The 22,954-nt window shown below is 51.1% G+C and overlaps 1 protein-coding gene across 1 annotated transcript in view; it reads left to right on the top strand.

Annotated features, from left to right (window-relative positions):
- LOC137815731 (uncharacterized) overlaps positions 1-11,241 on the top strand; it is a 38,801-nt gene extending 27,560 nt beyond the window's left edge. Inside the window, exon 5 of the mRNA XM_068618843.1 lies at positions 11,195-11,241. Within this exon, the coding sequence (XP_068474944.1) occupies positions 11,195-11,241 (47 nt within the window). The remainder of the gene's footprint in view (positions 1-11,194) is intronic.
- The last annotated feature ends 11,713 nt before the right edge of the window (positions 11,242-22,954 follow it).

The raw sequence follows: 22,954 nt of genomic DNA, 5'->3' as shown, positions 1-22,954 counted from the left end.
AACTCACATTCGTTCGTCTTTCACCTTCCATTCATGATCGAGTCAGCCTTTGTAACCCTCCTGATTATTTTTCCTTCCTCCTTCGTTTGCAGTTGCTACCATGACTCGCACGAAGATCACCCCGAACCCCCCTCCGTCAGCGCGAAACCCCCCTTCACAAGCACACGACCCTACGCAAGTTCGTGGTGCTCCCTCTTCGCAGGCTGTGAGGCCCGCGTCTTCTCAAACCACTCTGGCCCAGGTGACTCCACCAAACGCTGGAGGAGCCCCCACCCCACTGCCAGACTTCAAGACGTTATACTCATGGGCTAACTCAACCCTCTTAAAGGAAACGTCGTCGGTGAACACCGCGGGGGCGGTTCTGCGATTGACCAATGGGGACGAGGCCCACCAATCATTCCACAAGGAGCACGATGAGAGAATGATGGTGCTGCCTTGCCCAGCCACTCTGCCAGTGTGTGCCGATGATAAAGTGAGCGCCGACGGGCCCTTCTGCTTCGTCTACACCACTCTCTTCAAGAAGGTTAAACTCAGGTTCCCTCTCACTCGATTTGAGAGGGAACTCTTAACCGAGCTCAACATCGCTGCCGCCCAGCTTCACCCCAACAGCTGGGCGTTTGTCCGAGCTTTTGAGGTAACGTGCGCCCACCTGGGGTTGCCCGCGTCAGTGGACGTGTTTTTATTCTTGTTCGAGGCCAAGCACCCAGGAGATCGCCTGTGGGTCAGCCTGAACGCCATTGCTGGGAGGTCCATTTTCACCATCTTCCAACAGTCGTACAAGGATTGGAAGGGGAAGTTCATCCAGGTTCGCGCAAACGACAAAGACCCTTCCCTCCTCGACGGTCTCCCCTTGTACTGGGTGGACAAGGGGAAAAAGGAGTCCAAGAGCTGCTTCAGGAGGCCCAGAAGTCCTGATAGCATGGGAGCTTTGGACAGAGACCTTTGTCTCTTCTGGAAGAGGGTGGCAGATGCCCACATAACATTCTTGACCCCCACCCTGATTTCCTTCGAGTTCTTTGAGGACCAGTTGGAATTTCAAATAAGTTAGGACGCTACATCTTTGTCTTGACATTGCCTCTGATATTGTTTCTGGGCGTCTTGTGCGATACACACAAGACTTTGGTTTTATCTTTTCTGCATATGCCTGCTTTTGCTGTCTTATTGTCTTGTACACTTACCCCTTTCTCCTTTGAGCTAACTTATGCACTTTCATTTCATGTAGACACCATGTTGGATAAGAACATGCTCGCCGATTTAAAGGCGCTCGCCCGCAACCACGGGTTGGCGACCGGCTCCCAGACGGTTCCCAACTCAGCGGTCGAGAAGGCCATCATCCAGGGGCGATCACCGCCTAAGGCGCCCACCCAACGAAAGAAACTGGTCCTTAAGAGGCCAAAGCGGAAGGCCCCCCAAGTTGTCCAAGAGGATGAGGAAGAGGACGACGAGGTCACAGAGGATGGCCTTGTCACGAAAAGGAAGAGAGTGGCACCATCTTCTCCACCTGCCCCGCCCCCTCTTCCAGCTTCAACACCACCATCAACACCCGCTCCTCCTCCTTCACCACCAGCACCACAAGCCCCTTCACCACCAGTCCAAGCAGTTCCATTGGCCACTGCGCCACCTGCAACTGGGGCCCAAGAGCCAAACTTCTTAGAGGACCCCCCGAGCGCCTCTACACCACATATATCAGCAGGAGGGGGCCCTCCTTCCAACACTTCAGCTGCAGGAATCGTTCCAATCGGGGATGAGGTCGCTCACACCTCTCCAATCCTAATCACCGAATCCCCGATTGCGTCGCCACGCCAAGAAGCAACCACCGAAAATATTGTTAAGGAAGGCGGCGACGAGAACCCTCAACAAGCCCCCCTGGCGCCTCTCCAAGCTGCAAATCTTTCCCTCGAGGTCACGAGGATGTGGGAACCTCTGACTGCTAAACTCAAAACCATTGCAGAGGATATCCCTTCAATCATAACGAGAGCTGTGGAGAGCTCCACCAGGCGGCTACAGGATGATATCTACAACCTCAAGACCGAGAACAGCACAATGAAGGTCGAGGTGGAGAAGGTGTCATTCAGCCTAACGCTCGCGGAAATGGAACATTCTCGAGTGGAGGATGCCCTAAACACCGAGCTTAGGCTTGCGCGCAAGGAAGCTGTTGACCTTCGCCGCAAAGTCCATGAACTTGCCCAAGAAAAGGTCGAACTTGAAAGCAGAATCGTGCCTCTGCGCACTAAGGCGAGCGACCTGGAGGCTCAAATTCAAGCCAATGCCGATAAGGTACAGAAGCTGGAGCAAAGGTCGATCGACCGCGAGAAGCTACTTGGGCAAGTAGAGAAAGCAAGAGACGACGCCATGGCTGATCTCTCCGAGGCAAACAAAGAGAGGGTGAAGATGGCTGCCGAGTTGGCCCAAGCTCAAACAGAATCCAAGAAGGTGGCTGACGACCTTCTTCAAGCTCAAGAGACCAACAAGCAACTCCGAAAACAGGTCGAAGAGCTGGAGCAGCAGAACAAGGAGCTTAAGCAGCAGGTTGAAGGATTTCAAAAGCAAATTGAAGAACTTAAGCTAAGCTCCGCTCAGATTCTGGTTGCCGGGTTTGATGCCGCTCGAGAACAGTTCGCATGCCTATTCCCCGATCTTGACCTTAGCATGGTGTCGTTAGACAACGAAGTAGTAGATGGGAAGGTCGTTCCCGCCGAAGGCTCAACCAATTCTACCCCATCTGCTTCTTTATGAATTCACTTGTACTTACCTTGTAAAAACCCTTGCACACGTATTTTAAGCAGCTACTTATTTCAATAGCGAAACTTGGACATTTCTTCTGACTCCTTTTGAGCACTTTACTTTCTTTGTATGTTTAACTCTGCTGCGTTTAACTTAGCGATTTTGCAAACATGACCTTCGGCGTAACTGCTTCAAGCCGATTCAAACTTAAGCAATAATTGCTTTAAACAACTTGTACCCCTGAGGCGCTAACCTGATCGTAAGAAAAGTTCCAAGCAACGAACTGTGATTCAATCATTGGTTCAAACAACGTCCCACTTGACCCGCTTTATCAAACAAGTCTTTCAACCTTCTCGCCGTGTCTGAACTTTCCGCGATCACCTAGACCTCTTGATAACACCAGCTTTCCTTAGCCTCAGGCTTTGGCAGTCATTTCTTTATCTGAGGCAGAAATGCCCTTTGGGATCTTCCTTTACCTCCCTGAACCCCAGAGCTAGAGACTGGCTGGCTAGGCGTTCTCTTCGAACCTACCTTAGCCACCTTTCAAGCTTCTTCCACCCTCTTCGCCATACCTGAACTCGTTCAAGACGAGAAGGATTTTATCTTGCCTATACTCGCACACAAGCGAGAAGGTCTTTTAACTCGCCTGAACTCGCTCATCGGCGAGAAGGACTTTTACTCGCCTGAACTCGCTCATCGGCGAGAAGGACTTTGTCTGGTGCCTCAACTTGCCCAGGGTGTACATCTCCTCCCCCCTGGATGCACTGAGGACCTTTTCTTTCTCATGCCTGCACTCGCTCGACGGCGAGGAGGTCTTTGATGGGCCTTAGTTCGCACAACGGCGATAAGGACTTTATCCGGTGCCTCAACTTGCCCAGGGCGTACATCTCCTCCCCCCTGGATGCACTGAGGACCTTTCTCGCCTGCGCCCGCACAACGGCGAGGAGGTCTTTAACTTGACTCTACGTTGCCCCGGGAGTTACATCTTCTCGCTCCCAGAAACACGGAGGACTTTTCCTCTTTCTCGCCTGCGCTCGCTCGACGGCGAGGAGGTCTTTCATCTGGTGCCTCCGATCGCCGATAAACGATGAGGACTTAACAACTTAACTGATACCTCTAATCGCCGAAAAACGATGAGGACTTTAAAAACTTAACCGATACCTCTAATCGCCGAAAAACGATGAGGACTTTAAAAACTTAACTGGTGCCTCTAATCGCCGAAAAACGATGAGGACTTTAAAAACTTAGGAAAACACGCGACATATCTTTTTGTGCCTTAAGTCATGTACGAATGACAAGGTCTTTCTTCGAAACTTTTGGAAATAACACATATGCAATCTGAAAACACCTTATACTTCGAAAACTCTTCTTTTATTGGGTGGCCTCATTAAAAACCCTCCTTAGGGAAAAAAGAGTGCCCCCTTGAAACTATTTTAACAGAGACATTGTAATGTAATATTTGTGTTTGTCTTTACTTACAAAGCCCTTAGCTATAGTACAACTTCAGGTGTGTGGCGTTCCAGGTACGAGGGATCGCCCCCCCTTCCAGCGTCTCCAAGCGATAGGCTCCGTTCCCGAGTGCCTCGGTTATTCTGAACGGTCCAGTCCACTTGGGTGATAGCTTATTCTCCATCTCGTACTGGTGGGCCTTCCTCATCACCAGATTGCCTTCTCTAAACTGCCTTGGCATCACCTTCGAGTTGTACCTTCGCTCGACCCTTCTCTTCACCGCCTCAGCCTTCAGCCTTGCCTCCTCCCTGACTTCGTCCAGCAGATCCAGGTTCAGCCTTCTCTCTTCATTCGAGTCTTCCTCTACAAAGTTCTGGAATCTCGGCGAGCTCTCCTGAATCTCGACTGGAATCATGGCATCACACCCATAGACCAAGCTAAACGGGGTCTCATGGGTTCCTGACTGCTCGGTGGTGTGGTACGCCCAAACTATACGGGGTACCTCCTCAGCCCAACTTCCCTTGGCTTTCTCGAGCCTTCTCTTCAAACCTCTCAGCAACACCCGATTAGCTGATTCCACCTGGCCATTCGTCTGAGGGTGCTCGACGGATGCAAGCACTTGCTGAATTCCAACCCCTTCACAAAGCTTCTTCAACAGGTGGCTCGCAAACTGAGTCCCATTATCTGATACCAGGCGCTTAGGCACTCCAAACCGGCACACAATATTCTTCCATACAAAGCCTTCGATCTTGTGCGCGGTGATCTGGGCCACTGGTTCTGCTTCAATCCACTTGGTGAAATACTCAATCGCCACCACCAAGTACTTCATCTGCCTGATCGCCAGTGGAAAAGGTCCCAGGATGTCGATTCCCCAAGTATGAAACGGCCAAGGGCTATAGATCGACTTCAACTCCTCGGGAGGTGCCTTGTGCCAATCGGCGTGCTGCTGGCATTGTTTGCAGCACTGGGCATACTTCTTCCAATCTTCTCTCATGGATGGCCAGTAGTAGCCTGCACGGAGAGTCCTCGCGGCCAGAGCTCGACCCCCGACGTGACTTCCACATATTCCTTCGTGGAGCTCTGCCATAATCCTCGTGCACTTCTCGCCGTGTATACATTCCAGGAGTGGGTGAGTGAATCCAAACCTGTACAGATCGCCATCAATCAATGTATACTTGCTGGAATTTTTCTTTACCTTCCTAGCTTCTGTTGGATCTAGCGGGAGGAGGCCATCCGCCAGGCACCGCTTGTACTGTGTTATCCAAGTGTCTGGCTCATGGGTGGCGCAGACCTGCATCACGTCCACCTTCTCTCCTCGACAAGCTCTAACTCTCGGCGATCTCAGAGTTTCTTGCGTCAAAGACTTATGGCTTCTCGCTGCTCTCTCCGTCGACCTGCTTATCTGAAGGACCAGGTGATCTGCTACAAATGCCCTCGGCGTCTTCAAAGTTTCTTGAATCACTGTCCTCTGCCTACCCCCCTTGCCTAAGCTGGCGAGCTTAGCAAGCAAGTCAGCTCGGGCATTCTGTTCTCGGGGCACATGCACCACTTCAAAAGAAGCAAAGGAACTCTTCAATTCCTGCACATACGCCAAGTAAGCCGCCATTTGTGGATCTTTAGCCTGGAACTCGCCTGTTACTTGCCCTGTGACTAGCAGCGAGTCACTCTTAGCCATCAGCACTCTGGCTCCCATTTCCTTAGCCAGCAGAATCCCGGCGATCAGCGCCTCATACTCTGCTTGATTGTTGCTGGCTTTGAAGGCGAATCTCAACGATTGTTCGATCAGCACGTCGTTGGGTCCTTCCAATATGACTCCAGCACCGCTACCCTGCTGGTTTGACGATCCATCCACCGAGAGTACCCAACGGAAATCGTCTCCTTCAACCCGCGTCGCCTCTGAAGAGAGCTCGACTACAAAATCTGCAAAGATTTGCCCTTTGATCGGGCCTCGGGGCTCATATTTAATGTCAAACTCTGACAACTCCACTGCCCACTTCACCATTCTTCCTGCAACGTCAGGCTTCTTCAAGACCTTCTGGATGGGCAGGTCAATCATCACCAGTATTGTGAAGCTGTGGAAGTAGTGGCGCAACCTCCTCGCCGAAAACACCACAGCCAATGCAGCCTTCTCCAGGGCCTGATATCTCGTTTCTGGGCCCTGCAACACTTTACTCACGAAATAAATAGGCTTCTGAGCCTGATCCTGGTCCTGGGCGAGCACCACACTCACCGCCCTCTCAGTCACAGCGAAATACGACCTGAGAGGGATTCCCGCCAGTGGTTTGCACAGAACCGGCGGGCTCGCCAAATATTCCTTCAGCTTGACGAAAGCCTCCTCGCACTCTTTCGTCCAAGCGAACTTATTATTGCGCCGCAGACACTGGAAATAGGGATGTCCCTTTTCTCCGCTCGCTGACACGAAGCGGGATAGGGCCGCCATCCGACCCGTCAGCTGCTGGACTTCTTTCACTGTAGTCGGGCTTCTCATCGCCAAGATGGCGGCACACTTGTCCGGGTTGGCCTCTATTCCTCTTTCAGTTAAAAGAAAACCCAAGAACTTCCCAGCCTCCACGCCGAAAATGCACTTCTCCGGGTTGAGCTTCAACTTGAACTTGGCGATCGTCGTGAACAACTCTTCCAAGTCTGCAACGTGCTCATCGACGTAAGCTTGCACGTTCCTTCCCAGCATCGGTGCAAGTACTCGGTCCATCAGCCTCTGGTACGTGGCCCCCGCATTCTTCAGCCCAAACGGCATCACCTTATAGCAGTAGCACGACCTCTCCGTCATGAAGGCTGTTTTTTCTTCATCCATGGGATGCATCTTGATCTGATTATAGCCCGAGAAGGCGTCCAGGAAACTCAGCAGCTTGCACCCTGCAGCACTATCAACCAGGGCATCAATGCTTGGTAAAGGATACGAATCCTTTGGGCAAGCCTTATTCAGATCGGTGAAATTGACGCACATGCGCCATTTCCCGTTGCTATTTTTCACCAGCACGACATATGCCAGCCACTCAGGGTACTGGACTTCCCTGATGTGGCCTGCAGCGAGGAGTTTCTGGGTCTCATCCTTGATCGCCTGCCTCCTCTCTTCATTAAATTTCCTCCTTCTTTGCCGCACCGGTCTCACCATGTTGTCCATCGCCAGATGATGGCACAAGAAGTCGGGATCGATCCCGGGCATGTCCGAAGCGGACCAGGCAAACGCGTCCAGATGCCGTTCAATCACCTTGGCGATCTGGTCCTGGAGATCGACCTCCAGAGATCTTCCGAGCTTGAAAACTTTCCCCCCGATCTCCTTCTCGAGCCACTGCTCGACGGGCTTGGGCCTTGATTCTCTGGCGATCACCGCCTTGGCGATTCCGAGTTCCCTTGCTTCCTCCGGGCGATTCCGCGCCTCTTCCTCCTCCAGGCCAGCATTCCTCTCCCCCAGCTAAGCATCTACCATCTCTACGTCCCTTCCGGCGGCCTCCTCCATTATCGGCGGTCTGGGCTTCACACCGGGCGGTGGGGTGGTTGTGACATAGCTCACTGATCTTTTATTTTTCAGGCTATTCTCATAGCACTTTTTCGCTTCCTTCTGATCAGACTTTATCGTGATTACCACCCCTTCCATGGACGGCAGCTTCACCTTCATGTGCCGAGTCGATGGAATTGCGCCTATCCTGTTAAGGGTGGGCCTTCCCAGTAGGATGTTATATGCTGAAGGGGCGTTTACGATGAGGTACTTGATTTTCTCCGTCCTCGACCCAGCCTCATCGGTAAACGTGGTTCTCAGATCAATGTACCCCCTGACTTCCACCTGGTCGCCAGCGAACCCATACAAGCACCCTCCATAGGGCCTCAGCTGGTCAAGGGGCAATTCTAGCTGCGTGAAAGTCGGCCAGAACATCACGTCTGCCGAACTTCCTTGGTCCACCAGAACTCGGTGAACCTTCCTCCCCGCCGTGATCAACGAAATAACAATGGGATCGTTGTCGTGAGGCACAACGTCCCGAAGATCCTGCTTGGTGAACGTAATGTCCACTTCGGGCGAGTGATCTTCAAACATGTCCACCGACATCACCGATCGCGCGTACTTTTTCCTCTGCGATGCGGTGCATCCACCACCTGAGAAACCCCCTGCAATGGTGTGGATCTCCCCATGGATAGGCATCTCGTGTTGCTGGGCTTCTCCCCCTGCCAGCTGGGAACTCGACGCTCCTCCGGTCCTTCTGTCCAGCAAATAGTCGTTTAGGAACCCGCTCTTAACCAGATCGTCGAGCTGGTACCCTAAAGACAAACACGAGTCCAGGTTGTGGCCAAAGCACTGGTGGAACTCGCACCAGACATCCGGCTTCGACCCTAACACCTTGTCGCCCACCTTCTCGGGCGCCTTCAACCTAGCAGATATGTTAGGGATAGCAATCAGGTCCGCTAGTCCCATGACGAATTTGTGCTTAGGCGGGCGATTGTATTCCCGGCGTGCTGGTTGTTGGCGTGCTGGCGGTTGGCGCGCTTGGCTTCTTCCCTTGTTTCTCCTATCGTAAGGATGGCGAGTCCTTTGATCCTTTCTGGCCGCCGCTGCCGTTTCCAGCACCCTCTGTGGCTGGATCCTGGTCTGGGCGCGTGGCCTGACGGGAGCCACACTGCCTCTCTTCTCGGCGACCTCACTCTCGTCGGCGATGTGAGCCACCGCAAGTCGCCTGACTTCAGCAAACGTCGCTGGATGAGCCCTGATCAAGGCTTCGCAGAATGGCCCTGGCTGCACGCCCTTCTTGAAGGCATAAACCAGCATTTCTTCATCCTTGGCCGGCGATCTGACCATCTGTGCCCCGAAGCGATTGAGGTAGTCTCTGAGGGACTCCCCATGGTACTGCCTTATATCAAACAGATCATAGGACACTCTGGGCGGTGCCTTGTTCACAATATACTGCTCGACAAAGATTTTCGAGAATTGCTGAAAATTAGTTATGTGGCCATTAGGCAGGCTCACAAACCACTCCATCGCCGTTCCCTGGAGCGTGCTCACGAACATCTTACAATAGACAGCATCCGACCCTCCTGACAGCATCATCTGTGTGTGGAACGTGGTCAGATGAGCCTCTGGATCTTCCACGCCAGTAAAAACAGCTTTAACCGGGACCACGCTCGTGGGAATTGGCGTGTCGGTAATCGCCTGAATGAAAGGCATTGGGAAAACACGAGGCGGCGTCGACGATGCCACCTCTTCAGCGGAAGAACGAACCTGCTGCTCCTGAAGAGCTCGACGTAGCTCCTCTGCTACCTTGCTGAGCTCCTCGTTTCTGGCGCGAGAGGCGACCAGGTCTTCATGTATCCTTGCCTGCTCGACGCGCGAGGCTTCTACAGTGGCCTGCAATGAGCGCATCATTTCTGCCATCTGCGCCATGGTCATGGCGGCGTCGCCTTCAGCTGCGACGGGAGCCACAGGACTGGAACGATTGCTTCTCATCTTTCTCATTAACTTCAGCAAACCACAAAAGTACAGCAAATAACACTTCAACCACGAACGAATCAGCGACCGATCGGAGAAGATTCAAGAAACTGCGTAAGAACTTCAAGAACACCGCGAACCTTCGAAGAAAATCGCAGCTTCACCAAAAACCACCGTTTCCCCACGAACCAAACAACCACTCGAAAGAACTCGAATCCACCGATCGAAAAACCAAACGAACGGTTTAAAACACAAACTTCACCGAACGAAACTCAAAGAAACCAAGAACGACGGTTGCACCAGCACACAACCGCGCAGAAAACCTCGAAAACCTCCACGTACTCACCCTGTGGATGGGAGCACGTTTTACACGGTACCACGGTGGGCGCCTGATGATCCTGCCTGTTGACCGGAGCGCTGGAGAATGCCTCGTCAAAGGATCGACGTGCGCGCCGCTTCCCACCTCCGTTCCTCCTCTGGATCTATCTCAAGAACCTGCAAAGAAACGATACGGCGCCGCTGCGGCCGATCGCACTCCGACGCTCAAGTCAGTGACGGTATCACCAAATACTAAGAATTGGAACCGTGCAAATCTCTCTCACAAACAGCTCTGTCACTCGCAAGCGTAAAGTGTATGAACTGAACGTGCGTACCTTAGAAAATCTGTTAGGAACTCTTATATACCTGGTGGTTTTCTCTCTCCTGGCAGTTACAGACTTGGACACGTGGCTCGTATCCAACTGTACACGTGCCATCATCTGGGGCTCCCTGACTTGGCGCTGCTTCTTCTCTCGTTTTGGCTAAGTTACCTATGCATGGTACTGCCCAGTGCATAGCTAACTCAGGAGTGCGATCTCTACTGAAACTGGCGAGGTAGGGCCTTCACACACCTCCCCTGTGGTCTCGCCGGCCGCCTTCATAATCTGCTTCTCCTTCATCTTCGGCGATGTGCTTGTTCTGGCGATCTCCGACTGCCTGGTCGCCTGAGTCCGCATCTGGCGACTTCATCCCCAACCTGGCGATCGCCTATTCTGGTAAGCTGGAGATCGGAACACGCCAACTTAACTATCGGCGACTACACGTGCCTCCCGACTTCCTTCCCAACTGTCAACCTGGCGCCTTGTCAACACGCCTATACTGTAGCAGGATGCCACGTCATCGCATCCGACCACCAGGGCGGTACACCATTAGTGTTAATGATGGGAATAGTACTGATGGTACCATGAGTGTTATTGGTGGCAATAATACTGATGGTACCATCAGTATGATTGGTGGGAATAAGACTGATGGTACCATCAGTGTTATTGGTGGGAATAACACTTATGGTACCATCAGTGTTATTGGGGGGAATAATACTGATGGTACCATCAGTGTTATTTGTGGGAATAATACTGATGGTACCATCAGTTTTATTGGTGGCAATAATACTGATGGTACCATCAGGGTTATTGGTGGGAATAAGACTTATGGTACCATCAGTGTTAATGGTGGTAATAATACTGATGGTACCATCAGTGTTATTGGTGGGAATAATACTGATGGTACCATTAGTGTTATTGGTCGAAATAATATTGATGGTATTATCAGGGTTATTGGTGGCAATAATACTGATGGTACCTGTACCTCCCTGGTAGTCGGAAGTGATGACGTGGCATCAAGCTATTGTATAGGCGTTTTGATGGGACGCCTGGCTGGCAGAAGGGAAGGAAGTCGGGGGGCTCGTATAGTCGTCAGTTATTAAGTTGGCGTGCTCCGATCTCCAGCACACCAGAACCGGCGGTCACCGGGTTAAAGATGAAGTCGCCAGATGTAAACCCAGGCGACCAAGTGATTAGAGATCGCCGAAACAAGGACATCGCCAAAGATGAAGGCAGATAGACATTTCCCAGCTGGCCAGAGGATGAGGTCGGGGGACAGCTTGCTTGAGCATACACGGTGAAACAGGTGGTGCAGATCATGAAGGCGGCCGGCGAGACCACAGGGAAGGTGTGTACGAAGGCACCCTAACTCGCCAATCCAGAAGAGATCGCGCTCCAAGACAACTATGCACTGAGTAGTATCATGCATAAGTAACTTAGCCAGAGGAGAGTCAGAAGTAGCGCCCAAGTCAAGGATGCTCCAGATGATGGCACGTGTACAGCTGGATGCGAGCCACGTGTCCAGATGTGTAACTGCCAGGAGAGAGAAAGTGTCCAGGTATATAAGAGTTTCCAACGAACTTCTGAGGTACGCACGTTCAGATTGTCTTCTTTACGCTTGCGAGTTCTTGAGTATACTGAGAGAGAACTGGTTCACGGTTCCTTAGAGTTCTTGAGTGTTACTCTTAGTAATTGGTGGTTCAGTCGCTGACTTGGGCGTTGGAGTGCGATCGGCCGCAGCGGCGCAGTTTCGTCTTTTGCAGGTTCTTGAGGTGGATCGCGGCGAAGGACGGAGGCAAACACGGCGCATACGTCGATCCAAGTTTGACGAGGCAAAGCTCCAGCGTTTTGGTTAACAGGCAGGATCATCAGGCGCCCACCGTGGGGCCGTGTAAAACATGTTCCCATCCACAACGTGTGTTCTTGGAAGTTTTTGCAGTTTTCTGTGTGGTTGTGTGCTGGTGCAACCATTGTCCGCTGTTCATCTAGGGTTTGTTCGGTAATTTCGCGTTTTCCACCGTTCGTTTGTGTTTTTGTTCGGTGAGGTGAAGTTTTGTGCTACTTACGCGAGATTTGTTCGGTGAGATCTGAGTTCTTTGGCTCGTTTGGATTTTCGTGGAAGAAGTGCTGGTTTTTGGTGGAGTCGCGGTTTTCTGTGGAGGTTTCCTGTGTTCTTGAGGTTTCTTTCCAAGTTTCGCGAAGTTCTGACCGATTGATCGCGGAATCGATCGTCGCTGAAGGAGGTGTTGTTCATTGCACTCTGTGATTCGTCAAGTTTTCATGAGAAAAATGAGAAGCAACCGTTCAAGTCCAGTTGCGCCCGTTGCTGCTGAAGGCGCCATGACTATGGCGCAGATGGTGGAAATCATGCATTCGCTGCAGGCGAATGTGGAAGCCTCGCGCATAGAGCAGGCGAGAATGCACGAGGACCTGGTCGCCTCTCGGGCCAGGAATGATGAGCTTAGCAGAGTGACTGAAGAACTGCGTCAAGCTCTTCAGGAGCAGCGAGGGCGCCCAGTCGCTGAAGAGGTCGCGCCGTCGACGCCGCCTCGCGTTTTTCCTATGCCTTTCGCTCAGGCGATTACCGACACACCCATCCCCGCGAGTGTGGTACCTGTGAAGGCTGTTTTTACCGACGTGAAGGATCCTGAGGCACATCTCACCACGTTCCATACGCAGATGATGCTGTCAGGAGGATCAGACGCCGTGTACTGCAAAATGTTTGTGAGCACACTCCAGGGAACGGCGCTGGAATGGTTTGTGAGCCTGCCTACGGGTCACATAACCAACTTCCAACAGTTTTCAAAGATCTTCGTCGAGCAGTACATAGTGAACAAGGCACCGCCCAGGGTGTCTTACGATCTGTTCGACATAAGGCAGTATCAGGGAGAGTCCCTCAGGGACTACCTGAATCGTTTTGGGACGCAGATGGTCCGCTCACCAGCCAAAGATGAAGAGATGCTGGTCTACCCATTCAAGAAGGGCGTGCTGCCGGGACCATTCTGCGAGGCATTGATCAGGGCTCACCCTGCCTCGTTTGCTGAGGTCAGGCGACTTGCGGTGGCCCACATCGCCGATGAAAGTGAGGTCGCCGAGAAGAGGGGAAGCGTGGCTCCTGCTAGGCCACGTGCCCAGACCAGGATCCACCCACAGAGGGTGCTGGAGACAGCGGCGGCTAGGAGGGATCAGAGGACTCGCCATCCTTACGATCCAAGGAAGAACAAGGGCAGGGGCCAAGGGCGCCCTCAACCAGCACGCCGGGAGTACAATCGCCCCCCAAAGCACAAGTTTGTCATGGGATTGGCGGACCTGATCGCCATTCCCAATATATCAGCTAGGTTGAAAGCGCCTGAGAAGGTGGGCGACAAGGTGCTGGGACCAAAACCAGACGCCTGGTGTGAGTTTCACCAGGGCTTTGGCCACACTGTGGATTCGTGCTTGGCTTTAGGATACCAGCTCGACGATCTGGTCAAGAGCGGGTTCCTAAACGACTACTTACTGGACAGAAGGACGGGGGGCGCGTCGAGCTCCCAACCAGCAGATGCAGAGGCTCAGCAGCACGAGATGCCTACACACGGGGAAATCCACACCATTGCAGGGGGTTTCTTGGGTGGTGGATGTACCGCGTCACAAAGGAAGAAGTACGCGAGGTCTGTGATGACGGTGGATATGTTTGAAGACCACTCGCCGGATGTGGACATTACGTTCACAAAGCAAGATCTTCGGGACGTTGTGCCTCATGACAACGACCCCATAGTCATCTCGCTGATCACAGCAGGAAGGAAGGTCCACAGGGTTCTGGTGGACCAAGGAAGCTCGGCAGACGTGATGTTCTGGCCGACTTTCACGCAGTTGGAGTTACCCCTTGACCAGCTGAGGCCCTATGGAGGGTGTTTGTATGGTTTCGCTGGTGACCAGGTGGAGGTCAGGGGGTACATCGAGTTGAGGACTACGTTTACAGATGAGGCGGGTTCGAGAACAGAGAAAATCAAATACCTTGTCGTAAACGCCCCTTCAGCATACAACATTCTGCTGGGAAGACCCACGCTCAACAGAATAGGCGTTATACCGTCGACTCGGCACATGAAGGTGAAGTTGCCGTCTATGGAGGGGGTGGTGATCACCATCAAATCCGACCAGAAAGAAGCGAAGAAGTGCTATGAGAATAGCTTGAAGAACAAGAGGTCAGTGAGTTACGTGACAACCACCCCGCCTCCTGGTATGAAGCCCAGACCGACGGTAATGGAAGAGACCGCCAGAAGTGACGTAGTGATGGTGGACGCTGAGCTGGGGGAGGGGAACGTCGGTTTAAAGGAAGAAGAGGCAAGGAATCGCCCTGAGGAAGCGAGGGAGCTGGGAATCGCCAGGGCGGTGATCGCCAGAGAAACCAGGCCAAAACCCGTCGAGCAGTGGCTCGAGAGAGAGATCGGAGGAAAGATCTTCAAGCTGGGAAGATCTCTGGAGGTCGAGCTCCAGGACCAGATCGCCAAGGTGATAGAGCGGCATCTGGATGCGTTTGCATGGTCCGCTTCGGACATGCCCGGGATTGATCCCGACTTCTTGTGCCATCATTTGGCGATGGACAACTTGGTGAGACCAATGCGGCAGAGGAGAAGAAAGTTCAGCAAGGAGAGGAGGCAGGCGATTAGAGACGAAATCCAGAAGCTCCTCGCTGCAGGCCACATCAGGGAAGTCCAGTACCTTGAATGGTTGGCAAATGTCGTACTGGTGAAGAAGAGTAATGGGAAATGGCGCATGTGCGTCGATTTCACTGATCTGAATAAGGCTTGCCCAAAGGACTCATATCCTTTACCAAGCATAGACGCCCTGGTGGATAGTGCTGCAGGGTGTAAGTTGTTGAGTTTCCTGGATGCCTTCTCGGGGTATAACCAGATCAAGATGCATCCCATGGATGAAGAGAAGACTGCCTTCATGACCGAGAGATCGTGCTACTGCTACAAGGTGATGCCTTTTGGGCTGAAGAACGCGGGGGCCACGTACCAGAGGTTGATGGATCGAGTACTTGCACCGATGCTGGGAAGGAATGTGCAAGCGTACGTGGATGACATGGTCGTGACCTCGCCAGAGAAAAGCAAGCACGTTGCGGACTTGGAGGAATTGTTCACTACGATCGCCAAGTTTAGGTTGAAGCTGAATCCTGAGAAGTGCATCTTTGGCGTGGAGGCTGGAAAGTTCTTGGGTTTCCTCTTAACTGAGAGCAGAATAGAAGCCAACCCTGATAAGTGCGCCGCCATCTTGGCGATGAGGAGCCCGGCTACCGTGAAGGAAGTACAGCAGCTTACCGGTCGGATGGGCGCCCTGTCTCGTTTCGTGTCAGCTAGTGGAGAGAAGGGCCATCCGTATTTCCAGTGCTTAAGGCGGAATAACAAATTTGCATGGACGAAGGAGTGTGAGGAAGCCTTCGTCAAGCTTAAGGAGTATCTGGTGAGCCCGCCGGTTTTGTGCAAACCGCTGGTGGGAACCCCTCTCAGGTTGTATTTTGCTGTAACTGAGAGGGCGGTGAGTGCGGTGCTCGCCCAGGACCAAGATCAGGCTCAAAAGCCTATTTATTTTGTTAGTAAGGTACTGCAAGGCCCCGAAACGAGGTGATCCTGCCTGTTGACCGGAACGCTGGAAACTGCCTCGTCAAAGGATCGACGTGCGCACCGCTTCGAACCTTCGTTCCTCTTCGAGATCTACCTCAAGAACCTGCAAAGAAACAGAGCGGCGCCGCTGCGGCCGATCGCACTCCAACGCTCAAGTCAGTGACGGTATCACCAAATACTAAGAGAACAAGAACCGTGCAAATCCACTCTCACAGTCAGCTCTATCACTCACAAGCGTAAAGAGTATGAACTGAACGTGCGTACCTCAAAAAGTTTGTTGAGAACTCTTATATACCTGGCTGTTTTCTCTCTCCTGGCAGTTACAAACCTGGACACGTGGCTCGCATCCAGTCGTACACATGCCATCATCTGGAGTCTCCTTGACTTGGCGCTGCTTCTACTCTCATTTTGGCTAAGTTACTTATGCATGGTACTGCCCAGTGCATAGCTAACTTGGGAGTGCGATCTCTACTGGAACTGGCGAGTTAGGGTGTCCTCATACACCTTCCCTGTGGTCTCGCCGGCCGCCTTCATAATTTGCTTCTCTTTCATCTTCGGCGATGTGCTTTCTCTGGCGATCTCCAACTGCTTGGTCGCCTGGTGTTTACATCTGGCGACTTCATCTTTATCCCGGTGATCGCCTATTCTGATATGCTGGAGATCGGATCACACCAATTTAACAACTGGCGACTACACGAGCCCCCCGACTTCCTTCCCTTCTGCCAGCCTGGCGCCTTGCTAACACGCCTATACTGTAGCAGGATGCCACGTCATCACTCCCGACCACCAGGGCGGTACACGAGGTATCAAGCCCTGGAGAAGGCTGCACTGGCAGTAGTCTTTTCGGCGAGGAGGTTACGCCACTATTTCCATAGCTTCACGATACTAGTGATGACCGACTTGCCCATCCAGAAGGTTTTGAAGAAGCCTGACGTTGCTGGGAGGATGGTGAAGTGGGCAGTGGAGCTGTCGGAGTTTGATATTAAGTATGAGCCCCGAGGTCCGATTAAGGGGCAGATCTTCGCAGATTTCGTGGTCGAGCTCTCATCTGAGGCGACACGAGTTGAGGGGGATGACTTTCGTTGGGTGCTTTCAGTGGATGGATCGTCGAACCAGCAGGGTAGCGGTGCTGGGGTCATCTTGGAGGGACCCAACGGCGTGCTGATCGAACAATCCTTGAGGTTTGCCTTCAAAGCCAGCAACAATCAAGCAGAATATGAGGCGCTGATCGCCGGTATCTTGCTGGCTAAAGAGATGGGAGCTAGGGTGCTGATGGCTAAGAGTGACTCGCTGTTAGTCACGGGACAAGTAACAGGCGAGTTCCAGGCTAAAGATCCACAAATGGCGGCTTACATGGAGTATGTACAGGAATTGAAGAGTTCCTTTGCCTCCTTTGAAGTGGTGCATGTGCCCAGAGAGCAAAATGCCCGAGCTGACTTGCTGGCTAAGCACGCCAGTTCAGGCAAGTGGGGTAGGCAGAGGACGGTGATTCAAGAAACTATGAAGACGCCGAGAGCATTTGTAGCAGATCACCTGGTTCTTCAGATAAGCAAGTCGACGGAGAAAGCGGCGAGGAGTCACAGATTCCTGACTCAAGAGACTTTGAGGTCGCCAAGGATAAGAGCATGTCGGGGAGAGAAGGTGAACACGACGCAGGTCTGCACGACCCGTGAGCCAGACACCTGGGTAACACAGTACAAGCGGTGCCTGGCGGATGGCCTTCTCCCGCTGGATCCGACGGAGGCTAGGAAGATAAAGAAGAATTCTAGCAAGTTCACAATGATTGACGGCGAGTTGTATAGGTTTGGGTTCACTCACCCACTCCTAGAATGTGTGCACGGGGAAAAATGTACAAGAATTATGGAAGAGCTCCATGAAGGGATATGCGGAAGCCACGTCGGGGGTCGAGCTCTGGCCGCAAGGACTCTCCGTGCAGGTTACTATTGGCCAACAATGAGAGAAGAGTGCAAGAGGTATGCGCAGTGCTGCAAACAATGCCAGCAGCACGCCGATTGGCACAAGGCGCCTCCTGAGGAGTTGAAGTCGATTTACAGTCCTTGGCCGTTTCACACATGGGGAATCGACATCCTGGGACCATTCCCGCTGGCGATCAGGCAGATGAAGTACTTGGTGGTGGCGATTGAATATTTCACCAAGTGGATCGAAGCAGAACCAGTGACCCAGATCACCGCACACAAGATCGAGGGTTTCGTGTGGAAGAACATTGTGTGTCGGTTTGATGTGCCCAAGCGCCTGGTGTCGGACAATGGGACTCAGTTTGCAAGTCACCTGTTGAAGAAGCTACGCGAAGGGGTGGGAATTCAACAAGTATTTGCATCCGTCGAGCACCCTCAGACGAATGGCCAAGTAGAGTCAGCCAATCGGGTGCTGCTGAGAGGGTTGAAGAGAAGGCTAGAGAAAGCCAAAGGAAGTTGGGCTGAGGAGGTACCCCGTATAGTTTGGGCGTACCACACCACCGAGCAGTCAGGAACCCACGAGACCCCGTTCAGCCTGGTCTATAGATGCGACGCAATGATTCCAGTAGAAATCCAAGAGAGCTCGCCGAGATTCCAGAACTTTGTAGCGGAAGACTCGAATGAGGAAAGAAGGCTGAATCTGGACTTGCTGGATGAGGTCAGGGAGGAGGCGAGATTGAAAGCTGAGACGGTGAAGAGAAGGATTGAACGAAGATATAACTCGAAGGTGATGCCAAGACAGTTCAGAGAGGGCGACCTGGTGATGAGAAAGGCCCACCAGTACGAGATGGAGAATAAGCTGTCGCCTAAGTGGACGGGACCGTTCAGAATAACCGAGGCGCTCGGGAACGGCGCCTACCGCTTAGAGACATTGGAAGGAGGGGCGATTCCTCGCACTTGGAACGCCACGCACCTCAAGTTATATTACAGTTAAGAACTTTGTAAGTAAAGACAAACACGAAGTTATATTACAATGTTTCTGTTAAAACAGTTTGGAGGGGGCACTCTTTTTTCCCTAAGGAGGGTTTTTAATGAGGCCAACCAATAAAGAAGAGTTCTCAAAGTTTAAAGTGTTTTAGATTGCATGCATGTTGTTTTTCGAAAGTTTTGAAGAAAGACCTTGTCACTTATACGTGATTTAAGGCAAGTTGGAGTTATGTTGCATGCTTTCTAAAAAGCTTCTAAGTCCCCATCGTCTTTCGGCGATTGGCGGCATCAGTTAAAGTTAAAGTCCTCATCGTCTTTCGGCGATCGGAGGCACCAGTTAAAAGACCTCAACGCCCTCGCGCGTCCTGAGGCGAGATAAAGACCTCCTCGCCGTCGAGCGAGTGCAGGCGAGAAAGAGTGAAAAGTCCTCAGTGTTTCTGGGGGAGAGAAGATGTAACCCCTGGGGCAATGTAGAGGCACGAGATAAAGACCTTCTCGCCGACGAGCGAGTTCAGGCGAGTTAAAGACCTTCTCGCCGATGAGCGAGTTCAGGCGAGTTAAAGACCTTCTCGCCGATGAGCGAGTTCAGGCGAGTTAAAGACCTTCTCGCCAATGAGCGAGTTCAGGCAAGATAAAATCCTTCTCGTCTCGAACGAGTTCAGGTATGGTGTAAAGGGTGGAAGAAGTTTGGAGGGTGGCTAAGGTAGGTTCGAAGAGAACGCCTAGCCACCCGGTCTTTTGTTCTGAAGCTCAGGGAGGTAGAGAAGGATCCGAAAGGCGCCTCTACCCCCAGATAAAGGAACAATGGCCAAGTTGTGAAGGCAGGAGGAAGCTGATATCGCCAAGAGTCTTTGGCGACCAGGGGAAATTCAAGCAATAGCGAGAAAGTCAAGACCCGTTTTGATAAGGTAGATCAGATGAGCGGTGTCTTAAGCCATTAGTTGAGTTGAAGTTCGTTATTTGAAGAGCGATCTCACGCTAGGGTTCATTACCTTGAGGTTACAAGTTGTTAGAGTGTTTTGTTCGAAAGTCGGTGGTTCGAAGCAGTTAAAGTATACAATTGCGCTTACGAAGTTACTAAGTTAATTTCTTTGAAGTAAATTATACAAGGAGAGATAAAGCAGACAAAGAAGTTATAAGAAGAAGTACAAAGACTTTATCATAAGGTATAATCAGTTCAAGATACATGTACAAGAAAAGAGAAAGTTTATTACAAGGTAGGTATATCTAAAGGAGAAAGCATAAGAATCGTGGATGGAGGGAAGCAATCAGTCTTCAGAAGGAACAACCTTCCCGTCCACCACCTCGTTGTTGAGAGACACCATGGAAAGATCTAAGTCGGGGTACAGGCAGGCGAACTGTTCCCGGGCAGCCTCGAATCCAGCAGCGAGAATCTGGGCAGAGCTCAGCTCAAGTTCTTCAATCTGTTTCTTTAGCCCCTCATTCTGCTGCTTCAGCTCTTCAGTTTGTTTCTTGAGTTCTTCAATTGTTTCCCGAGCTTGTAGAAGGTCTTCAGTAACCTTCTTGGATTCCGCCTGCACCTGGGCTAGCTCTGCGGCGATCTTCCCGTTCTCTTCGTTGGCTTTGGCGAGCTTGGCCATGGTGTCGTCTCTCTCCTTCTCCACTTTGCCCAAAAAGACCTCCCGATCGGCTGACCTTTTCTCGAGGTTTTTTACCTTGGCGGCGTCTGCTTTGATCAACGCCTCCAGGACAGCCACTTTGACGCGATAGGGTACCAGCTTGCTCTCCAGCTTGATCTTCTCTTGAGCCAAGAGCTGCACCTTATGGCGTAGATCGGTGGCCTCCTTGCGTGCCACCCGGAGCTCAGTGCTCATAGCATCTTCCACTTGGGAGTGATCGATCTCGGCGAGCGTTAGATTGCAGGATGACGTGGTATCATCTTCTACTGGTAGTCGGAAGTGATGACGTGGCATCAAGCTATGGTATAGGCGTGTTGATGGGACGCCTGGCTGGCAGAAGGGAAGGAAGTCAGGGGGCTCGTGTAGTCGCCAGTTATTAAGTTGGCGTGCTCCGATCTCCAGCACACCAGAACCGGCGGTCACCGGGTTAAAGATGAAGTCACCAGATGTAAACCCAGGCGACCAAGTGATTAGAGATCGCCGAAACAAGGACATCGCCGAAGATGAAGGCAGATAGACATTTCCCAGCTGGCCAGAGGATGAGGTCGGGGGACAGCTTGCTTGAGCATACACGGTGAAACAGGTGGTGCAGATCATGAAGGCGGCCGGCGATACCACAGGGAAGGTGTGTACGAAGGCACCCTAACTCGCCAATCCAGAAGAGATCGCGCTCCAAGACAACTATGCACTGAGTAGTATCATGCATAAGTAACTTAGCCAGAGGAGAGTCAGAAGTAGCGCCCAAGTCAAGGATGCTCCAGATGATGGCACGTGTACAGCTGGATGCGAGCCACGTGTCCAGATGTGTAACTGCCAGGAGAGAGAAAGTGTCCAGGTATATAAGAGTTTCCAACGAACTTCTGAGGTACGCACGTTCAGATTATCTTCTTTACACTTGCGAGTTCTTGAGTATACTGAGAGAGAACTGGTTCACGGTTACTTAGAGTTCTTGAGTGTTACTCTTAGTAATTGGTGGTTCAGTCGCTGACTTAGGCGTTGGAGTGCGATCGGCCGCAGCGGCGCCGTTTCGCCTTTTGCAGGTTCTTGAGGTGGATCGCGGCGAAGGACGGAGGCAAACACGGTGCATACGTCGATCCAAGTTTGACGAGGCAAAGCTCCAGCGTTTTGGTCAACAGGCAGGATCAGTACCGTTAGTGTTCATGGTGGCAATAATACTGATGGTACCCTCAGTGTTCTTGGTGGCAATAATATTGATGGTACCCTCAGTGTTCTTGGTGGCAATAATACTGGTGGTACTGATGAGAATCAGAAAGATGTTATCAATAGAAGAAATGGACAAGGGCCAAAGCATTTAAAGTTCTTCTTATTAGTCTTTGCAAAAGATGAGGCCCAAGCCCAAAGCCCAAGCCCAAGAAGGCCCAAGCCCATGAAGCCCAAGTCCAAACCATGAGGGGCAAGGCCAAGCATTAAATAAAAGAGCATCATTTGAATGACTCTTGTAGGAGGTGTGGATATTAAATAAATAGGTGTGAATGTATTAGAGAGAGTCACATTGTCCATGTGACTTAGTAGGGGGTGTAGGTGTAGTTTTTTAGGAGGTGTCATAGTAGAAAAAGGTCACACCTCCCATGTGACTTGTTTTTGGTGGGAATTTCAAATGAGTTTTATTTGAAATTTCCCACCTATTTTTCAGCACCTCTAGGCTATAAATAAGGTACTTTCCTTTGTAATTTTCAGATTGGAATTTTATAGTAGAGAGACTATACTCAATTTTGGAGAGAATTTGTGAGTTTTGAGTCTTCCTCTTCTTTGCCTTATCTTGTGAGCTATGGTGAGCTTCAAGTGGTGGCACTCCATCACTTATCTTGGTTCAAGGTTCCAAGTGGCGTGAATGGCTTCTTCCAATTCTCAAAATCTAGCAAGCATCTTCTTCTATAAGTGTTCTTCTTACCTTTTCTTCAATTTTCCATTCGGTAGTTGTGATTCCTAGAGTTTACTTCTTTTTCTACCGTTTAATTTTGTGTTTCCAGCATTGTGTTCTTAATTCTGTTTTGGTTCAGTAGCTAGCTTTTAAATTCTGTCCAGTTTTAATTCTTGTTCTTCTTTCCTTTTGTTTTGATTCAATTTGACAACACATGGACTTCCATATGACTCTTGGTTGGTGCTTAGTTTTGGTGAGTTCTTGAATTTAGAACATTGATCCAATTCTAAAGTAAAGTGCCTTTCAAATCCAGCTCAAGTTGATCCTAAGAATGTCAAGAATCATGTGTTCTTGTAGTTACATTCACATCATGTGGTATCTAGAGTCTAGGCTTGTTTTTGCTTAATTTTTTGAGTTGTATTGCACTTTACTTTCAAGAGCTCTTAAATTCAAGTTGTTTACCATTCTGTTTTAGGATTTATATTGAGTTTTCTTGCTGTTTTTTTTTTGTTACACCATGTGTTTGTGAAAAGGTTTCTAGCACTCATTGTTCATATGAGTATCGCTGCTCTTTTGGAATGGAATTCTCCTTCCTAGAGCTGACCTTAAGCTTCTTTTCACTTGTGGTTATATCTTGTTATATGTCTTTTAATTTTGTAATCATGTCAAGTTTTGTCT

This window comes from Phaseolus vulgaris, chromosome 1 (assembly GCF_000499845.2).
Source record: "Phaseolus vulgaris cultivar G19833 chromosome 1, P. vulgaris v2.0, whole genome shotgun sequence".
Lineage (NCBI taxonomy): Eukaryota > Viridiplantae > Streptophyta > Magnoliopsida > Fabales > Fabaceae > Phaseolus > Phaseolus vulgaris.
Note: the sequence above shows the minus strand (reverse complement) of the source record. Positions and strands in the feature narration are given on the sequence as shown.